Genomic DNA, 22,360 nt, shown 5'->3' on the forward strand with positions numbered 1-22,360 from the left:
ACTTCAAGAAGAGGCAAGAGATCATTTCTTGTCTACTGTAAAGGTGAACGAAGAGGGACGTTTTCAAGTCAGCTTGCCATGGCTTGATGTGGCGACTCTGTAAACATGTGTTGTACTCGCCAACCACGCGCCGTTATTACTAACCGTAACCGAAGGTGATTTCGGCGACACACAGTCACGTCTCGTCGTCGGTGCTGTTGGTCGCTCGTTTTCATCCATTGTGTTTGTCTATCGACTGTAGTAATTAAGCTTTAATACTGTGATGTGATTAAATGTTTTTGTTATCAAAAATTGGCTCTTATGGCATGTTATGAATTCATCCTTAAAAGCACTGGCAAATTCCAATACGCATAGTTTGTTGTTGCACACAGCCGCAACCACGTGCAACAAATGATGACTTCAGGACGGTGAGGCTTAAGCCAAATGAATCGTCGAAATTTATAGTACAGCAGGAATTTTGTGCTTAAACAAGACCTTGTGATACTGTGCGAAACGCAGCTGAACCAATATTTTTTACTTATGTGTATTGGATTACTTATCGTGTCTATTGGGTGGTTTTCCCCATGTGTAACGTGTATACGAGCCAGTTTCCCTTAGAAAGTCCTCCACGAAGGCATCCCTCCCTTTAGGCAGATAGCCCTCGAGGCTTTGCCATAATCACACACACGTGTCTGTTGGATCGTGCATCAGTTTCATCATATTACAGTCACGTGGATTACCTTCATGTTTATATTTGTGATCATCTTTTAGACATGTGGATTATCTTCATCTTCCATTAGTGATAGTGTTCCAACATCAAGCGAGTGGATAATTTCTGTACATCAAGGTGATATTTTTTACCTTTTATTGCGCACATGGATTCGTATGTATTCATCAAGCGGATGAGTTTTTTCCTATATTTCTCATGTTCTAGATCATCAGAACCCAGGTCCTAACATTAATTATTTTGTGTTTCTTCACGTGTACTGCAACAATATTCTTGAACTATATCTTTTTTTTTTTTTTTTTTTTTTTTTTTTTTTTTGTTATCTGTATTTATTTCATATTTATTATGGCTACTAGCGATCCTCTAGCCACTGATGACAAACAAATGGCTCGCATTGCTACGAAACCTGCCCCATTTTGCCGTAGTGACCCCAACCTTTGCTTTTTTCAATTAGATGCACAATTCAAGCTCGGGGGGTGTAACACGCGACGACACGAAATTTTATACTGCATATTTCCACTCTCGACACTGAGGTTCTTCAGTCAGTACGCGAGATTGTTCTGAAGCCCCCCTCGGAAAATAAATACAAGGAATTGAAAAATAAATTAATTTCAGTTTATGAGGAGTCTGAAAACACCAAACTAAAGCAGTTAGTACAAGATTCGCAACTTGGTGATATGCGCCCATCCCAGTTATTGTCAAAAATGCAGGAGCTTGCGGGTGACAATTTTAAGTCCAATGTTTTACAATCATTGTGGCTCAATCGTCTCCCGAACAATATCCAAGCTATTCTTGCCTCCAGTAACAAGAACCTACCCCAACTGTCGCAAATGGCAGACAAAATTCATGATGTTCTCCAACCACAAGCAATCAGTCAAGTTCAGCATCCCAGTGTTGATATTTCATCTCTTCAACAACAAATCCAGGAATTATCATTGCAGGTCGCAGCCTTACAGACACGATCTCAGTATCATCCGCGCGGTAGATCAAAGTCCCGAAACCGAAATAATAGGGAATACCAACTCGCTCATTCTGGTACTCAATCAGACATTTGTTTCTATCACAGCAGATTCGGTGATAAAGCATGCAAGTGTACACCTCCATGCAAATTTCAGAAGACCTCTTTAAACTGAGGGGGCCGTCACTCGAAGCCATGAGTGACAACGGCCTGTGCATTAGTCGATTGTTCGTGACAGATAAACCATCAGGCAGACGTTTTCTTGTTGATACAGGTGCTGACATTGTGGTTGTACCTTCCTCTTTTGCCGAATCCAAATGGCCGCCTGGAAAATTTAACTTATTTGCAGCTAACGGGTCAAAAATTGCAACATATGGAGAAATATTAATGTCTTTGGATCTAGGATTGCGTCGCAAATTTCAATGGCCATTTGTCATCGCTGCGGTTTCGCACCCAATAATTGGTGCAGACTTTCTGCAAAAATTTTCTCTGTTGGTCGACATTAAAAATCGACGCTTACTCGACTCCATCACACAATTGTTCGCAGTAGGTAGCATTGGAAATGCCACTAATTTTGGAATTAAATTAATTTCCGGTAATTCTCCTTTCCACAAACTACTTGAGCAATACCCTAACGTCATCCGCACGGTAACTGGCAAACCGACTGCTGGTCACGGTATTGTACACGTCATAGAGACTACTGGACCACCAATCTTTGCCAAAGCGGTTGCCTCCAGAGAAATTAAAGGCTGCAAAAGAAGAATTTAAATACATGCTTGAGCAAGGAATCTGTCAGCCATCTAAAAGTTCATGGGCCAGTCCACTCCACGTGGTCCCTAAGAAAAACAGCGACTGGCGTCCTTGTGGGGATTATCGACGTCTTAATTCAGTTACTTTGCCTGATAGATATCCGGTTCCTCATATTCAGGACTGCATGCAAGTCTTGGAAGGCAAAAATATTTTTTCTACGTTAGATTTGACTCGTGCTTACCATCAGATCCCTGTCAATCCACCTGATATACCAAAAACTGCTGTAATAACACCTTTTGGATTATTCGAATTTCCTGTCATGACTTTCGGGTTATGTAACGCTGCGCAAACGTTTCAGCGCTTCATTGATGAAGTCCTTTGAGATTTAGATTTTTGTGTCCCATATTTTGATGACATTCTGGTAGCCTCGACAACTGAAAACCAGCACCTTGAACACCTTTGCATAGTCCTTGGCCAATTTCAGTCTTATGGTGTAGTCGTTAATCCATCAAAATGTGTTTTCGGGAAATCTAAAGTGTCATTTCTTGGTCACGAAGTTTCTTCGGAGGGTGTTCGCCCACTTAGTGACAGAGTCACTGCAATTCATAACTTCCCAGAGCTAAAAACTGTTCAGGAGCTGCGTCGTTTTCTGGCCATGTTAAATTTGTATCGTCACTTTCTTCCTCATGCCGCTGAAAAGCAGGCACTTTTGCACACATATTTGGTTGGGAGTAAAAAGAAAGATTCACAGCCAATTATTTGGTCTGATGATGCCCGTACAGCCTTTGTACAGTGTAAGAATGACTTAGCGTCGGCAACAGCTCTTAGCTATCCTTCTAAGCACACTTTAGCATTAATGGTTGATGCGTCTAATACGGCCATGGGTGCAGTTTTGCAGCAACTGGTAGACGGAGCATGGAAGCCTCTGGCTTTTTTCTCGAAAAAATTTTCTGAAGCACAATCAAAATACAGCACGTACGACCGCAAACTTCTTAGTGCGTATGAGGCTTTTAAACATTTTCGTCATATGGTAGAAGGTCGTGTGTTTTCTATCTATACCGACCACAAGCTGCTAATTTTCGCTTTTCGACAAAAGCCTGAAAAGGCTTCTCCCAGGCAAATGCGTCATCTTGATTACATAGCGCAGTTTACAACCGATTTTAGGCATGTAGAAGGCCCTCAAAATACAGTTGCTGATGCTCTGTCCAGAATTGAAGAGGTTCAGTTGCCATCAATAACAGATTTCTCCGCCATTGCTGAATGCCAGAAACAGGACCCAGAATTGCAACATCTTTTGTCTGACAAGTCTTCTCGTGGACTTAATTTAGTACCTATGCAGTTAGAACCAGATCTTTCACTGTACTGCGATGTGCAAGGTAATGTGGTGCGGCCATACATTCCACTGAAATTCCGGCTTGGTATTTTTAGCGGCCTCCATAATTTATCCCATCATGGCATCCGTGCTTCTCGCACGTTAATTCAACAGTGTTTTGTATGGCCTGGTATGCAGAAGGACATCGCTGCATGGGCGAGGTCATGTACAGACTGTCAAAAATAAAAAATTCACAGGCGCACTCGAACTCCATGTCAACGCTTTGAGTTACCATCTGCGTGCTTTAGCCACGTACATATCGATTTGGTTGGACCCTTACCCCTATCACTAGGTTATACATATCTTCTTACGTGTGTCGACAGATACACACTTTGGCCAGAGGCTATCCCTATTGTAGATATGTCAGCTGACACTGTGGCAAAAACCTTTTTTTTCTGTATGGATTTCACGGTTTGGGGTACTCGAGTACGTTACCACGGACCAAGGGCGGCAGTTCGAATCTCAATTATTTACTGCATTAACAAAATTCTTGGGAACTAAAAAGATCCGTACCACCCGAATTCCAATGGACTTGTTGAGAGGTTCCATCGCTCTCTTAAACAGGCCATTAGATGCCATACTGCTATTCACTGGGTTGATATCCTTCCTATTGTGTTGTTAGGACTCAGAACGGCTATCAAAGAGGACCTGGGTTCTTCAAGTGCTGAAATGGTTTATGGTACCAATTTACGTTTACCGGGAGATTTTATAAATCCCGCAAAAAAACTCACCCAATGTCCAGCCCCATGCATTCCTCAAACAATTGCGTGAAACCATGGCTGCATTATACCCTAAGCCCACAAGCATACATTCTTCAAGACTTGTGTATGTGCCTAAAGAACTCGCTACATCCTCACATGTGTTCTTACGGTGTGATGCATCAAAAAAGTCTTTGGAGCCTACCTATACAGGCCCACACCTAGTTCTAAGTCGAACATCCAAGAACTATCGGATGCTAATCGGCGACAAAGAGACAGTGGTGAGCCTTGATCGTCTCAAACCAGCCTTTATCTTAGCACCACAAACTGTTGAAACTGGTACATCAGTCCCACCTCCTTCGAAGGTACCTTCATCTATTGGGTCTACACCAACATCTACTACTACATTAGTTCCTGTGCCTGGATTCCAGAAAACAAGTGCTGCTCAGTATACACGTTCCGGACGTAGAGTCCGATTTAACCCTCGGTACCTTTAATTCGTTGCCACTGGAGGGGGAGTACTGTGGCGACTCTGTAAACATGTGTTGTACTCGCCAACCGCGCGCCGTTATCACTAACCATAACCGAAGGTGATTTCGGCGACACACAGTCATGTCTCGTCGTCGGTGCAGTTGGTCACTCGTTTTCCTCCAAAGTGATTGTCTATCGACTGTAGTAATTAAGTTTTAATATTGTGATGTGATTAAATGTTTTTATTATCAAAAATTGGCTCTTATGGCATGTTATGAATTCATCCTTAAAAGCACTGGCAAATTCCAATACGCATAGTTTGTTGTTGCACACAGCCGCAACCACGTGCAACACTTGATAACCGTCTACCATTAAAAGATAACTATGACTGTAAAGAGATTAGCTTCTACAGTAAAACGACTAAAAGCTGAGAAACTTTATGATGCTTATGGTGAAGTTTTTAGTGAATGGAAACAAGAAGACATCATAGAAGGAGTACCAAAAAGCAAAATTGATGTAACATGCCATTATCTACCACATCAACATGTAGTAAAAGAAAACAGTACTACATGAATCAGGCTAGTGTTTGGTGCCTCGGCCAAGCAAAAAGGATCACCTAGTCTCAATGATTGTCTAGAAAAAGGTCAGAACCTTATCGAACTGATTCCTTCAATTCTTCATAGATTCCGAATGAACAGAATAGGAGTTTTTGCAGATATACGAAAAGCATTCTTATAATTAAGTCTCAACCCTAAGGATAAAGACTATCTAAGATTCTTATGATATAAAACTGATGGAAAACTGAAGAATTACAGGCATTGTAGGGTAGTATTTGGAGTTACAAGTAGCCCTTTCTTGCTAGTTTCTGTAATTCACCATCTTCTAGAATCCATTTTGAAAGAACTAAATGGAAACCCAAAGTATAAAGTGGATATTATTGAGCAATTGAAGAAGAGCTTTTATGTAGATAATTGTTTAACGAGTGTGAAAATTGATTTAGAATTGCAACAGTTCATACAAGTTGCTTCAGATACTTTAGCTACAAGAAAGCTAAAATTACCGTATTTTTCGCCGTATAAGACGCAGCGGCATATAAGATGCACCCAATTTTAAAGGAGGCAAATCTAGAAAAAAAAAAAAGATTATGAACCAAATTCTGTAGTAAAATATTTTATATCAACTGTATAAAGTTAACAGCAATTTGAGAAAAATTTTATGTCAACCATGTAACGTACTAAGAGCTATCTTTACTCTCATAAACAGTCAGCAAACAGTGAAAGTAACAAAAAAAAGGCTGTCATGTTTTTATTCTAACCCCAAGAATTCCTCTTCTTCGCTGCTACCATACTACATATATCACAGCTCACAGCTATCCTCGCCTCCGCTTGCTCCCGCACTGCGATTGGCTAAGCGAAAAGACGCGTGCCTTCACCCGCTCCCGCGTTGGCTTACGAGACTCTAAAATGTGCACAAAGCCAGCGCGGGAGCGAGCAAAGGCACGCGCCTCTTCGCTCAGCCAATCGCAGCACGAGGCAGAGACCGTCCAAATACAGTGCGAGGCAGAGCGGGGCTTCCTGGTCTCAGACGGCGCCAAGAGGTGGAAGGGAACGGAGTGGCCGAGTATTCCTGCGGTAAGGTATGTATGCAGAGGTGGAGGGGCAGCAGAGGGCCATGGTGGGCTTTTGTATTTGCCGTATAAGACGCAGGCCGTATAAGACCCCCCCTGATTTTGGGGAGAAAAAGTGCGTCTTATACGGCGAAAAATACGGTATGTGGTTGGGAATATAGTGACCCAACAGATAATTCCTCTAGTGCCACAAATGTATTAGGAATGATTTGGGAATGATGTGGAGATTACCTTTCCCTTAATATTACTAACATCACTTACAATCTACCAGAAATTTTGTCTAAAAGAGATATTTTAGCTACTACACACAAAATATTTGATCGTTTAGGAATAGCTTGCCCCGTAACTCTTGTGCAGAAACTTTTACTTCAGCAGCTATGGGAAGTTAAGTTATTTTGGAACCAAGAAGTTAATTCAAATTCAAAATCACAATTTTGTAAATGGTTGAATGATTTGCAGTGTCTGGAAAGAATGAGAATACCAAGATGGTTAAACTGTGATCGTGAGATTGAAAATATCTCACTTCATTTCTTCAGTGATGCGAGTAAACTTGCATATTCAGCTGTGGCCTTTGTTCGAGTACAAACAAGATTTTCGGTTCAAGTTTATTTGGTGCAAGCTAAAGGGAGAGTTGCACCCAACGGAAGGAAAAAGACAACAATAGCTCAATTGGAACTTCTTGGAGCTACAATATGTACACGTTTAGCATCCAACATAATACCTGAATTTCAAGCTGATGATATTTATTTTTGGACAGATTCGTCTACTGTGCTAGTTTGGATACAGAGGAATGAAGTATGGGACGTATTTGTTCACAACAGAATTAAGGAAATAAAGTGACTGACTTCTATTGAATCTTGGAGGCACGTACCAGGATCACTGAATCCTGCTGATTTGCTCAGTAGAGGATGCTCTGCTTCTTATTTAATTAAATCTAGATAGTGGGCAGGTCCTAAATGGCTATATTTATCACGAGAAAAATGGCCAAAAGAAGATTTTAGTGCTGAGGAAGAAGAAATAGCTCTTGAGAAAAAGAAAAGGATTATTTCGTCCTTAATAAATCTTAATGCTGGTGAAATAGTTGCAACTAGATTCTAAAGTAATCGCAAGACTAGTCAGGCTGTAGCGTGGATGTGTTGTTTTGTTTACAACTGTAAACATCAAAACAAGAAAAAGGATGAACTTACTGTATCTGAGTTAAATGAAGCAGAGAATATCTTGATTCGTTTAATACAAAATGAGTCCTTTAATGGAATAGAAGATAAACGGATTTTAAGTCTTAATCCATTCATTGATTGTGGGATCATCAGAACTAAAACAGCGATATTTCAAAGAGAAGATACATCTGAGTTCAGAACTCCTGCTATTTTGTCAAGTGATCATCCTCTTATAAGAAGTTTAATAGTGGAAGAACATAAGTTGAAAGGACATGGAGTTTCTCACATCCTGAATTCCTTAAGAAAAAGATTTTGGATATTAGCGGGAAGAAGAGTTGTGTCATCTGTTTTGAAAACTTGTATAACCTGTAAGCGTTATTCAAACACAAATGTTAACCCACCAGTGCCACCACTTCCTAGAGATCGGGTACATGATGCCTCAGTGTTTCAAATAACCGGCATAGATTATGCTGGACCTATATTTCTAAGAGACTATAAGAAGGCATGGATTTGCCTATTCACTTGTGCAGTGTACCGTTGTGTTCATTTAGAACTGGTTACATCCTTAACGACAAATACATTTCTACAAGCGTTTCATCGTTTTTCTGCTAGGCGTGGGAAGCCATCCATAATTTATACTGATAATGGAACAAATTTTGTTGGAGCATGCAATGCATTTGCTTCAATCAAATTCAATGAAATTGGAAAAAAAAAAAAAAAAAAAAAAAGGAGCTAATGAACATATTATTTGGAAGTTCGTTCCCCCAGGCGCTCCATGGTGGGGTGGCTGGTGGAAACGCCTCGTAGGAATGATGAAAAGAATATTAAGAAAGTAACTGTGAAGCTATTCTAAATGATAGACCTTTAACAGTTGTATCGGCTGATTCAAGTCTCGCTTCCATAACACCTGGAAATTTTTTACGAGAAACAAAACTATTCATTGCCAATTGGGAAACATGACTTCAATTCTAACTTTTATAAACGTAGATTGCGTTATATCCAAAATGTTAACCAAGTTTTCAAGAAAAGATTTTGCCAGGAATATCTGGGAACTTTGAAAACAAGCAAATAATGTGCTAGAAGTTGTAAATTAAAAGGAGACATTGTCTTAATCGGAAGCAATGACAAAAGGAGATTAAATTGGCCTCTTGGTAAAATCATACAATTATTTCCAGGTACCGAAGGTGAAAGTCGACGAGCCAGAATTAAAGTGCAAAATGGAGAAGTCATAAGTGCTGGACAAAATCTTTATCCTTTGGAATTATTGACTGAAGATGAACTTCCATCGAAATTCAGCGGAAGTCAACGATGCGAAAATATTTCGGTAGAGCAAACTCCAATTGATGATGTACCTGTAGAAACAAATAGAATAATCCATACCCATTTAAAATCGCCCACGATAACCAAATCAGGAAGGACAATTAAAGTTCCTCATTGATTGGACTTGTGAGAACAATGTTTAATTTTTTATTATTTTGCATACTCAGTCCCGAATTTCATATTGCAAGGTGGGAGGATGAACAATATTTTGACTCTAATATTTTTGTTTACATTTTTTTTCTAACTGCAGCTTCTGAGTAATATTGCACGAGCCTCAAGCAGATATAATCGTTTTCTTTACTCTATAGATTTTTTTTGATTTATTATCTATTCATATTATTATTATCTATGTTTTGTAACAGTTTATGTTTCAGAGAATGGCAATATACTATACTATGTTGTTTTTCTGTTTAGAGAGTTAGTGTAACTTTTGTTTTCATTATTTGAGAGTAAAGGAATTATTTAATTATCGTAGAGTCATAAATAACTAAAGAGATATAGATAGTTATTTCCGAGTAATAAATAGTTTCTTGAGATAACAAATTTGGTTAGAAATTTTGAACACAGTCTGTGCTGTGTTCCATCTGATGATAAGCTTAGTTTGCAAAATCATGTCTCTCAAAATCAGTTGGTTTCAGATTTTGTAAGAATACGTCTCGAAGATGATCCTGATAGTCACACACAGGGCTAAACATATTCTGTTTGGCATCTTGGGAAAAAATTGTTGCTTCTTTTCCCTAAAAACAAACCAAAAAAAAAAAAAAAAAAAAAAAATAGCAAAATCATTATAAAAAGTTTTGCAAAAGATACTTTTTGGTGTTCTCAGTTTTGATTGTTTAGTATGGCACGTCCCTGCATTTAGCAGGGACCCTTGATGGTCATCCTACTTCGTCTTTCCTTAAAGCTGCTATTGGTTACTCAGTCCCATATAAAATGCCAGTTCTACAGAATAGCTACAACGCCACCTGCAAAACATTTAGCTGTTCTAGCAATAACATCTTTTTGTTATTAAAAAAATCTAGCATCTTACTGCATTTCTGTGAAATCCACATTGTGCTACTTTTGGAATTATTGAATTTTTACTATTTCTGTAACTTTTGGATCACCTGGTTTATATCTGCTTAATTGTATATTAGTTTTGATCAACAGCACTCTCAGAAATTGAATTTTGTCTGAGTTTGATCATGCTAATTAGAGTAAATCAGCTAAATCAACATTAATAATTTTTGGTGAATGTAAGAATGCTAAGAGCCATTACCTAAAATGTGTATAAAGTTTATATCAAACATAAAAGTATGGTTTGATGATGGTGTATATCATACTAATGCAGATAGCTTTCATATGCTTTACTGTAATGTATTTATAAGTTTTACTTATCTATGTATGTATACAGCTTTTTTTACTTCTCTTAAATGTCTGCTTGATTAAAAAAAAAATTTTTTTTCCTTATAATTTTTTTTTTCAGGAAAATAATTTATAACATGGCAGAGTGGTCAAAATTTGATTTATCCTTTGATTGCTTTGATTTTCCCAAGGATGATTCCTGGCTATGTGAGCCTAATAAGCCTACATTTGATTGCTTTGATTTTCCCAAGGATGATCCCTGGCTATGTGAGCCTAATAAGCCTACATTTGAAATTAATAAGCCTACATTTGATTGCTTTGATTTTCCCAAGGATGATCCCTGGCTATGTGAGCCTAATAAGCCTACATTTGAAATTAATAAGCCTACATTTGATTGCTTTGATTTTCCCAAGGATGATCCCTGGCTATGTGAGCCTAATAAGCCTACATTTGAAATTAATAAGCCTACATTTGAATTTAATAAGCCTACATTTGATTGCTTTGATTTTCCAAACGATGATCCCTGGCTATGTGAGCCTAATAAGCCTACATTTGAAATTACTGATGATATTCCCTGGTTAGATGACCTTAATCTGTATGCTAAATCCCTTGGAAATACATCTAGTAAAAAATGTGAACACACAGTTACCAGTAAAGATTTTGAACAATCAGCTATCAGTGAAGATTTGGAACAATCAACTACCAGTGAAGATATTGTACAATCAACTACTAGTAAAGATTCTGAACAATCAGCTATCAGTAAAGATTCTGAACAATCAGCTATCAGTGAAGATTTTGAACAATCAACAACTACCAGTGAAGATTTTGAACAATCAACAACTACTAGTAAAGATTTTGTACAGTCAACTGCCAGTAAAGATTTTGAACAGTCAGCTACCAGTAAAGACCAGAAACAACACCAGAACGAGAAGCCAAAAGTGATAGTTGAGAAAATCGAGGTTGATATAAGTAGTATAGAAATTCTGAGAAATGGATATGATAGAGGGGTAAGAGTAAAGCCTTCAATGGATAAGTATTCATTACATAAATCAAGTAAAAGAAAATTTGGCACTGATTGCCAAAGTATTGAGAGTGAGAAAGAACAATATAACTTACGAAAGAAATCAACTATGATCAATGAAGAAAGACCACCAGACTGTGAGTTTCTGATTTTATTAAGTAATGTTGTTCTTAAAAATGTGTTAAAAATGACATTTCACTTTGACTGTATTCATATTGTTATTTTATTTATTTATTTATTTATTTATTTATTTTAAATACTGACTCTATCATCATAATGTAATTATAGTTAAAATTGAGTGAGCAGCTGCTAAAAAGAAGTACAATGAACAGTTCTCATGTTCTTCCTTTGAGTAGCTGTACTGTTTCTATCTGCAGCCTCATTGATAAAATGCATGTTGGTGAGTTCTGTGTCCATGTTGGCAATCAATACCACTGGAAATCTGCATGGAGAGTTAAAATTTATGCCAACAGGACACTTTAATCTCCCATTTAATAATGTCCTGTACCACAGTACGACATCTGAGCACACAAAATCTATTTCCATCTGCTCTGTCTGCCTGTATATTTTGCTAGATAATTTTTAAATTGTGCAGTTGATTTTTCTTTCAGTTTTTTAATTATGCAAAGTTTTAAAATATGTGCTTACCGTAAAAGCCTGACTATCTGGAATTCAAGAATCTGAATATTTTAGAAAAAATTTTCCCTGGAAAAATTTAGTAACTAAAGATTTGTAATGCCATTATAAAACTCATAATACAAATTATAATACTTACGTAATACAGTAAAAAGTCTTTAATCCGGACTCGTCAGGACTTCGGCTATTCCAGATTATAGATCATCAGTTTAAATCTGGTAAGATGGTATGCAGAAATTATAAAATTAAAAATATGAAACCATAATTTATGAAATAAAGAGCAATTATGATCTAAAGGGTATCAAAATTTACAAAAAAAAAGGCTTAATATTTATTTGTTTACTTTATTAAACATTTCTTTCAATGCGCGCATGCGTAAAGCATACATTACGCATAGTCGAAATTAGAAAATTGCAACCAGAAAACTATTTGATGTGTATTCTTGATATTTATAATGACGAGGAAACTGATTTAAATTATATTGGAGTACATCGAGATGAAACACTACATTTAGTGAGGAATTATAAGCCGAATAAAATAAAAACATCTGCCCTGAAGATGAGGATAGTGCTGACAGATCAACCCCCCCCTTCCGCAGAGCAGTGTGAAATTGATAAACAGATTTCAGAATGGTTAGAGAAACAAATCACCTATCTGTCACTTTCTTCATGCCTTTATCCATTTTAGAAGCAGTTCCACTTTTTGTTTAATGGACATCGAAACATGCTTTCGCTTTGCAGATCCTTTGGCAGCTCCAGCATTGGAAATTCTATTTGACATAATCGAAAGTTCAAGCTTACTTTTATAAAATTGCTCTAACAGTCTGCAAAAAATAATAAGCCGGATCCAATTCGAAGATTATGGAACAATGCAATCTGCAACATTAACTGAAATAGATAATTAGATCATTTTAGCTTAGCTTATACCGTCTGTTATACATTAAATGCACATGCGTAAACGTATTATGCGCATGCGCATGCATAAACGCCTGTGCGGATGCATAAACACATTATGCGTTGACGCATGCACAGAAAGTTTGTAGCTTTGAGGTCCGGATTAACGACTTTTGACTGTACTAATTACAGTACAAGGTCTGAGATCAGGACTTCGGCAATTTCGGATTTATCCGGATATTAAACCATCAGTTTAAATTTAGTAAGATGGCAAGTAGAAATTATAAAATTAAAAATATAAGATTGTGGTTTATGAAATAATGAAGCATTTATGATCTAAAGGGCATCAAAATTTACCAAAAAAAAGCTTAGTATTTGTTTACTTTATTTAACATTTCTTTGAATGTAAATTATTTAAATTGCTTCGTTTTTTGTGCTAATACTTTCTCTTCAATTCTATAGACAGACATAGTCTCTTGTTCAGTTACAAAGTTTTACTGTTCAAGTCCTGTAGTTGCTGTTTTGAGAATTTTAACTAACTTGTTTATCAAAATTTTTTCGTTTTCAATAACCTCTTTGTCACTTTTCTTCACTATCGGTATTTTCTGGATTTAGAACCATGCTACAGATTTCGCTGTCCATTAACTGATTGATGATTGGAGCATTGTCACCGCAATGAAAAACTTTGTTATATTATCTTCATTTAATTACCGCTTGTCCACATTTCTTTACAAAACCCATTAATTGGAAAGTTTCACCTGTGGTTTGCTATATCCGAAAGCCTTCATATTCGCGGCTATCATCTTCATCGTCCTCACCATGAAATATGGTAGCTTGGCCATAAACTATGCCAAGCATTTTTTAAAGTATCTGGAGGCACATCCACCCACAATCTTGCGATGCTCCACTCAGCAGGTTTTTATGTTAAAATATTTTTTTAAATTCATGAATAGTCCTGCCATTATTCAAGAAACTTAACATGGATTTTAAAAATGCGACTTTATATTTGCACTTCAGCACTCGCACTGTTCTGATATCCATAGGTTTAGTGATGGACATACAGTTTGGAGGAAAGAATAGCATGGTTACATCATTAAAACTTTAAGTGAAATATGATCCAAACATTTCTCGGTTGATCTTTAGATTATGGTAACTTGACGATTTTTTGGCGAAAATTTGGCGACCAACTCTCCTACAGCAACCCTCTATTTTTTTTCCCCCGCCGCCATTTTGTCTTCATGAAGTAAAGACATGTTTCTTTTCTTTTTATCTACTGAACACTTCTTCCAACAATCTACTAGCCGAATTACACTTATGCTAGAAATTTTATCTAACAAAACTGCTTAATCATGACAAATATTCACTGCAAAATTAGGAAAAACTGCACAATACCATTCTCCTTACGCATTTTTCAAAATAACACATACACATAAACCATGTACACGTCGACTTATTTTTACTTAAAAAAACATCCCAGAATTACACAAAAATGGCATTGCGCACACTCTTCACTATATCCATGTACACTGCTTTTTTCTCATAAATTAGAAAAATTTCACGAAAATACATGACAATATTCTGAATCTTTAAACCCGGTAAAAAGAATATATATGAAATTACCTGATCGCAAAAAAGTATATACCCTTTCCAAATATGAACATTTCCACATATAAAATAAATAAAATATCCAAAAACTTTTACCTCTAAATTATCTATTATATTATAAACGTCACCAACGAATTCATACCGCAAACATTACAAATACTTAGTGTCAAATATTTAAATTATTTCCATGCACGTTTACTTCAACTAAAACATATACCAAATTCCTACAAACATAAAATTCACAAAATAACTATCATTTAATTAAAATATAATTAAATTCAAAAACACTACTTAAAATATAAATAAGCACATACATTAAATTAATAAAAATTAGCTTACAATCCTAATTACTTTAAACTAAATCATAGCTAATAACAATTTTCCCAATAATACCAAATTACTTTACTTCCACCTTACATTTAGAACAATGCATAAAAATAATATCCTCAAATAATTAAAAATACTAACTTACCTAATCTTCTTCAGAATCTTGCTTACATGGTGGATACACTTATGCATTAAATTATCACACAAACGCATTAAAAATCTAGAATTCACTTTAGACAGCGCCATACAATCCCAAAATTATTCAACCCTACTTCACACAACACACAATGAAGCTTAATACAAAATAATATACAGCCACAGATATTTTTCCAAATTCCCCCCTTTTCTGATTAAAGAACCGTAATTCGTCCATTAATATCACATGACATATCCCATGATCTCTCATTTCCCTCACACAAAATAATGCGTAATCGGAACTGAATACTGCTCACATTATTACCAAAGTCCCAGGTAGTAACCTTTATCGCCAAACTACCAGTTACCATATTCTAAAGATCACCCCATTTCTCTACAATCAAGACAATTTTTTCGTCATCAGGTAAACTAACCGAATTCAAATTTTCCCGAGCTTTGGGTATGAAGTGATTTTCAAACCAATCATATATTAACGCTTGTGTCATCCATTCTCTTTTATCTGCATGATATATAACAAGAAACCTTTACTCGAGGTCGTGTACTTTTTTCCGATTACGAAAAGTTTACGTTTGTGTGTTCCTGCAGCATTTGCACCTGCTAAAATTGTCTAGCTTTGGAATATTTGACACCAGTTGGAGTCGTTTCTGTAGAGGTTGCCAAGGTATTTCATATTGCCAGAAAAGACCAGTTTCATCATAGTTGTAAAGTTGTCCTGGATATAATGTTTCACTATTAATGAGTTCATTGAATTCATCTGCAAATAGTTCAATATCAGCTGAAGCTTTTTCATCTAAACTTTTTAATTGCATTATACCACAATGATTTTAAAATTTTCTATTTTAAAAATTTAGCTAGTTTTTTTTTTTTTTTTTTTTTTTTTTTTTTTAGTTCATTTCTTCATGAAATATTTTGGCTTTAGCCATTAGCATTGGACCTGTGAATGGCACACCCTCGCTGCATCTCTGTCTGACCATTCAATCATCACTTTGTCATGATCGTCTCTTCTAGCATATTGAAGAATTTGTCTGTTATTTATTGCAAGTGGGATGTCGGAATCCACAAAAAATTCATAAAGTTAACTTTTCTGTTATGTTATGTGCAGTTGACTTTCCAAAAAATTCATTAAGTTCCTTTTTCTGTTATGTTATATGCAGTTAACTTTCCAGTGCCATAATCTTCGCATAATTTTGAGACGGATGTACCTATATTCATTTTTTGCAGCAATTCCACTTTTTGATTAATAGACATGGAAACAGGCGTTTGCATTGTAGATCCTGCTACAGTTCCAGAATTATATACTCTTTTCGACATAATCAAAAGTTCAAACTTTAGTTTTCATAAAATTGCAGTAATTACAACAGCCTGCAAAAAATTATAAGCTGGATCAAATCAGAAAGTTAAGGAGCAACACAATCTGCTATATTAACTTAAATTCTTTGGAATCAGTAAAATATAATTTTAGCCTAGCTTAACAGCGTATGCTACACATGATTGACTATGTAGCATGGCGACGAAATGTTAAATTAAATTTTGCCTTGCTTTTGTCACGCACCAAGACAGTTAAGCCTGAATTGTATTAATTTAGTTATTTATTATACTTATGTCTAATTCTAGCACATGCTTAAGACTTATCTGAGTCCTGAATAAATAAATTTTCACATATACTTAAGCTTACTGAGGGCAGGCGCTAAAATATTTTGCCACCTGATGCAGTCTCTGCGGGTCCTAAATTCTGCTACCAAGCCCCTACCTAAGTTCTAAATTTTTACCAGCCCTTGATTTTGGGTCCCAGTGTTTTCCCTAAATTCCAAAAATTTTATCATTGTCATCTCTTAATTTTGTTACTCGGTAATTCTCTAAATTCCCAAAAATTTTGTCTTCCCTAAAATTTGCCTTCCGATGCGGCCATACGAGCTCTGGTGCTGGTTCTGGGTAAAATAACTCTTATTAATTCAACTAGCACTAAGTGTAATCTTTTGGCCTATGAGTCTCATTAACAAAATTTATTTTTAGCATATGGAAAAAGATTTTTGTTAAATTTTTCCTCGTCAACATTTCGCGCATTTAACTTAAATCTGTAATCATTGCCAAGGGTAATGTCAACATAAAAGGTTTCCATACTCTTTGTTAACTAATATAAAAAAAATTGTTTAGGCATCGCTGTATGAGTCATTACTCAAGTTGTCCTGTGTTGATAAACATACACTGATGAAAGCAAAATATAATAAATTATTATTCGCCAGGATGGCGTCAGGGATATAAAATATTAGATATTTCTATGCTGAATGTTTTGGTTTGAAATGTATGCCAAGCAGGTACACAGCTATGAAGCCAAATTATTGATCACACAAGTTTATGCTAAAATGATTGATTCTTCAATAATGGCCAAAGGAAAATTAAGAACCGGGATTCTCCAGACTTTTTTCTTACTGGGGAAATCAAATGCACGTGCCTAAAGCATTTATTTGATTTATTGATTATTTGATAAACCGGTTTAAATTTTTAAAGAAGGCTGTAAGTTGTTTTGAATGTTTTTGTATGTTTTGAAACAATGATTAATATTTGGGACTGCATGATATGAAGCATTTTCAAAGTTACAGGATCCAGCCATCAGCAAAAGCCACGTTACATGACTTTGAAAACAGGTAAAAAATGGTGATTCAATGTAAAAAACTAAATGATTTTAAGATTTTTTTAATATGTGTCTGTAATTTGTGCCTGTTTATTATCTAATTAAATAAAGAATGATCTGCTCATTTAAACTTTTGCCAGAATGATTGGTGACATTTTCCGAATCAGATGCTTTACTTTCATATTTAAAGGCTATGAAAATATTTAAAAGCTTTACATCTGAAATGCATTTCTTTTCTCGAAATTTTATCTAACTTTGAATATAGTTTTTTGATATTAAAGTTGTTAGCAAATAAGATGATCGTTTTTTGAATTTTGGAACGAAAATTTTACCCAGTTAGTTGGGTTTTCTAACATGGATTCTGTTTTTTGTGCACTCAACTGTCCATAATTTTCATGCTTCCGGAATTCAGCATTTCCTGAGCTTTCCGAATAGTCAAGCTTTGTATGTATTATGACTGCAAGAGTTTTATCTGATCAAGATCGATGCTGAAAATAATAACACTTCTGGCTACTGCAATTGGGAAAACAATCAGTTTATTACTAATTCCTATTTTTTTTTTTTTTTTTTTTGTAATATATAGTTGGCAATTACCTTAGCTTTTCATTACATCTCCCAGTCTCATGGTAAATCACCGAATCTCTTGGTTTTTTATTTTTAGTTTTTACCAAAGTAAATGTTTTCCAGCGATATACTAAATGTATTGAATTAATGAAACTGAAGTTACACAAATTCCATCCACCCACCCCCTCGTGATTTTTCAGCGTAATTTTTCTTATAAGATATAAATTAACCTGAATTGTTTTAATCCACTGTAGTGCAAAATCATAAATTTGGACTTTCAGTATTTGGTCCAACCCAGTCCTCCAGACTGCCAGCCCCAAATCCTTCCCCCCCCTGATGTTTGCAAAGGGAGAATATAATTTTCAAGGAAGAGGTGTGCCATAAACATAATTTTTCTGTCTAGCTGAGATTTGTGCATAACACTTTCAAACACCTGCTAAGAAATCAATACAGTAGCAATGCATTGATTGATAATGGACACAACCCCACTTTTGGACCTTGAATGGCTGAAAGGGGTTAGCATTTTGCTATCTAATCTAAACAATAAGTTAAGCCCTCAGACATATTTGGAGTATGATATTGCTCATACTGGGTTTCTTCTGTTGTCATATTAGCAGAGGAGGGAAAAAGAGATTCCAAGGAACTTAATTTCAGATAACATAGCAAATTACTCATATCCTTTGTAATTTGATACAGCTTATTGCATTTTACATGATATTATTGTTATAGCTATGTTTTCAAACTTAAAGCTTAAAAAGATTTTCTAATTCTGCAAGATATGCAAAGCAAAAGCTGTTTTGATATTAATCCAGCAAACAGTGAAATAGCTGGAAAAAAAATTAGATTAAAGCATACCCGTTTCAAAATTATGTAATGATAGGACATTTGAAAGTCAGCAGGCTATAATATAAGAAAAAGAAACTTTTTGAATTTTTTGGAGATCGTGACATCTCACTCACAACTGACAAATGAAAAATTGTTCATAATGCTAAAAGTGATGACTGAATGGGCGAGTCAGTGTTGTAGCAATGGTATGGCTAATGTTAGTGGCTCAAGTCGAAATATTTCATAAAGATGTGTTATTTAAATACGGCAAAGCATACGAGGACTATCTCCTAGGAGGAGGTATGCCTTTGTGGAGATCCTTTTAAGAAATGTTCACGTTGGGTATGAGAAAACAACCTTGCAGCCAACCTATTCACCTGGTTTGAACTCAGGTCCAGCATTACATGATCTTTAACGCTCGGCCAGTAGTGTGGCATTTCATAAGGAAATAGACTTTATTCGATAAGTTTCATAAGGACTAGACACATATTTGATAAGTTTGTTAACGAAATTTTAACATCATCATTGTATAAGGCAGTTAAAAATCGCTGGTTTAAAAGCTTCAGCTGATATGGAGCAACTGAATTTGGGGCAATTAAGTAACAGCAAAGATTCATCTCCAAAATAGATTTATAATGCTGACAAAACTAGTCTTTTCTGCCAATATGTGCCCTGGAAAACTTTGGCAACCTCTGCAGAAAAAAACCGTAACAGGTGTTGAAGATTCCAAAGTGAGTGTAATGTTTTTGGCATGTGCAAATGTAAGCGTTTTTTAACTGGAAAAAAGTACGCAACCTCTGCATTTAAAGAAATAAATATACACCCATTATCTATCATTCAAATGGAAGGCATGAACAATAAATGATTGTTTTGAAAGTCATTTCACAGGCGAAGCTTGGCAACATTTGAGTTTGGTTGGTTTACTAGATGATTCAAAAGTTGTAGTGACAATAAGCAACTATTTGGCTCATACTTCACTTAGAGTTTTAGTAAAAGATAATGTCTCTCTCTTGTTCTTTCCTCCAGACTCTATATCCATCATTCAACCAATGGATGTCTGAATGCTGCATGTACTGCAGTATAGATATAGTTTTTTGAAAAATCTATGTCAAATTTTCTAAACAGTTGCAAGATCATTCAAGAATATTTTAACGTAAAATCTATTATGTGGAACATTGGAAGGATATGTCTACAAATATTTTTTTAAATACTTGGGATGATTTATGGTCAGCTATCATATTTCATGGCGATGATAACAATAGCCATGAATTTAGAGCTTTCCAGAGATACTGCAAACAAAAGGCAATATTTTCTAATTAGTAGAATTTGTGAAGAAATGTAGAGATATGATAATAAATGAAGAGGTTGCATTGCCATGATAATTGCCCTACAATCAACTAATGGATAACAAAATCCATAACATGATGATAAATCCAGAAAATATAGGTATAACAGTGAAGAGAGTGACTGAGAAAGAAGTTGTTAAAAATTAAGAGATTTTGATTGATAGTTTAATGTGCATTCTTGACCCAATAATTAGGGGACTTGAAAGATGAAATTTTGTAACTGAACAAGAAATTATACCTATAAAATGAAAGAAACACATAAACTGTAAACATACAAAATTTGAGGATTTATTCCGTTAAGATCATTAATACTTCATTATTTCATAAACTACTTCCTATATTTAGTTATTTCTGTATGTTTTACTAAATTTAAACTGTTTAAAATCTGGAATCCCTAAAGTTGCAGCGATTCCAAATCTCAGAATTTGTACTGTATGTTCATTTGTAGAACTTTCTATAAAGATTCAACTAATATTTAATCAATAAATATTCATGTTTAATTTTGCCTTGCCTCACTGAAGTGCAAGTTGCTAAATTTATATGCATAGTAATGTTTTATTTAATTATTACATTTTCATCATATTTCATCATATAAAACTCCGATGAATGAAAGCTGTTCTGTTCTATTCAGAATTTTCTCAGTATAAAATTGTAAGTAAATACCAAAATAAAATTAGCCAAAAAACATGAAATTTAGAATATCTAATTAACTATTAATATATTATAAATGGAGAATCACATTATAAGTAGCTCAGTTACCTGAATAATGGATTATAAAGTGAATTTAACCCTTTAACTATGATTTTTTTTTAATTATCCCGTTTTCTATCCAAGTGAACAAAATATGTCATAAATAAGGTAAATTTAGCATTTGGGATTTTTTTGACTAACAGTTTTCAAGCCAAAGGCTGGGCTACATATGCCCCAGCCATAGTAAATGGTGGAATGCATGTCTCACACGTAGCAATCGACTTACTTTAAGCACACCTATTATTCTCGAAAACTTTATTATATAAAATAGATTTTGTGTTCTATGGTGCAGGATAAAGCATTTCTTTGCATAACCCAGCATTACACATTGGCCAACACATATTTGTTCTTTTCTCTGTGTTCATTTGTGGACAACGACCACAGCAGCGTCTTGATTTCATAAATATTGGTAGGTGATTTCCAACACTCGGGAGATTCTAAATGCTTTTTAACCCAACAGTAATTTTTACACTTTTAGTGGGACATAGATTTCCCTTTGTATTCAAACGGTTCATTTGAAGTTGTTTTAAAATGACATAGCTGGAGATTGTGAAAACCTCCCATATACCAGTTTTTCATACTCAAGATTAGCATCTATGTCATACAATCAGTGTATTCAATCATTTAGTATCTTGGTTCGGTATTCCCAGACTGGCTTAAAATTTGTAATCATGAAATGTACCATTTAATAGGACATATATCCCTATTGTCATAACTGATCAAAATTTGTAATTAATAGCATGAAAAAAATTAAAACATACTTATTATTATTCACGAGAAGTACTTTTTTCCTTCGCTGTAACTTTAACATGTGATAATCTTATGGAGGTTTCCTAAAATTATTTAAAAAAATTGTATTAAATATGGGTCCTTAATCGTATGAAAAGGAAATAACTTTGCATGAAAACAGATGGCGAATGAGATATAAAATACTTAAGGTACAACACACTGTATTTTAACTTTATTGTATGTTAATGCATTATTGCCATTTAATGCATTTGTCTGTTTGTTACTATGTCTTTTTCTTTATTTAAATTCTTTTAAATATTAGGTAAATCCAGAAATTCAAGAACTGAAACTGGTATGAAACTAAAGGATTTTCCAATGAGTAAGTTTTATTTAAAATTCTCTATATGTTTATCATATAATAAAACCTTCATTAATTGAAGTTCCAGTTATTCACAGGAATCCTGTTAGCATAA

General features: G+C 35.2%; 1 protein-coding gene across 3 annotated transcripts in view; it reads left to right on the forward strand.

Annotated features, from left to right (window-relative positions):
• LOC118186366 (uncharacterized) overlaps window positions 1-22,360 on the forward strand; it is a 99,015-nt gene that overhangs the window by 17,085 nt on the left and 59,570 nt on the right. For all 3 annotated transcript variants that reach the window (XM_085808413.1, XM_085808415.1, XM_085808414.1), the window contains exons 2-3: window positions 10,525-11,561; window positions 22,210-22,266. In XM_085808413.1, the coding sequence (XP_085664539.1) occupies window positions 10,525-11,561; window positions 22,210-22,266 (1,094 nt within the window). The remainder of the gene's footprint in view (window positions 1-10,524; window positions 11,562-22,209; window positions 22,267-22,360) is intronic.

This window comes from Stegodyphus dumicola, chromosome X1, assembly GCF_044657685.1.
Source record: "Stegodyphus dumicola isolate Sdum_Otavi_A_Nest chromosome X1, ASM4465768v1".
In the NCBI taxonomy this organism is placed as follows: Eukaryota; Metazoa; Arthropoda; class Arachnida; order Araneae; family Eresidae; genus Stegodyphus; species Stegodyphus dumicola.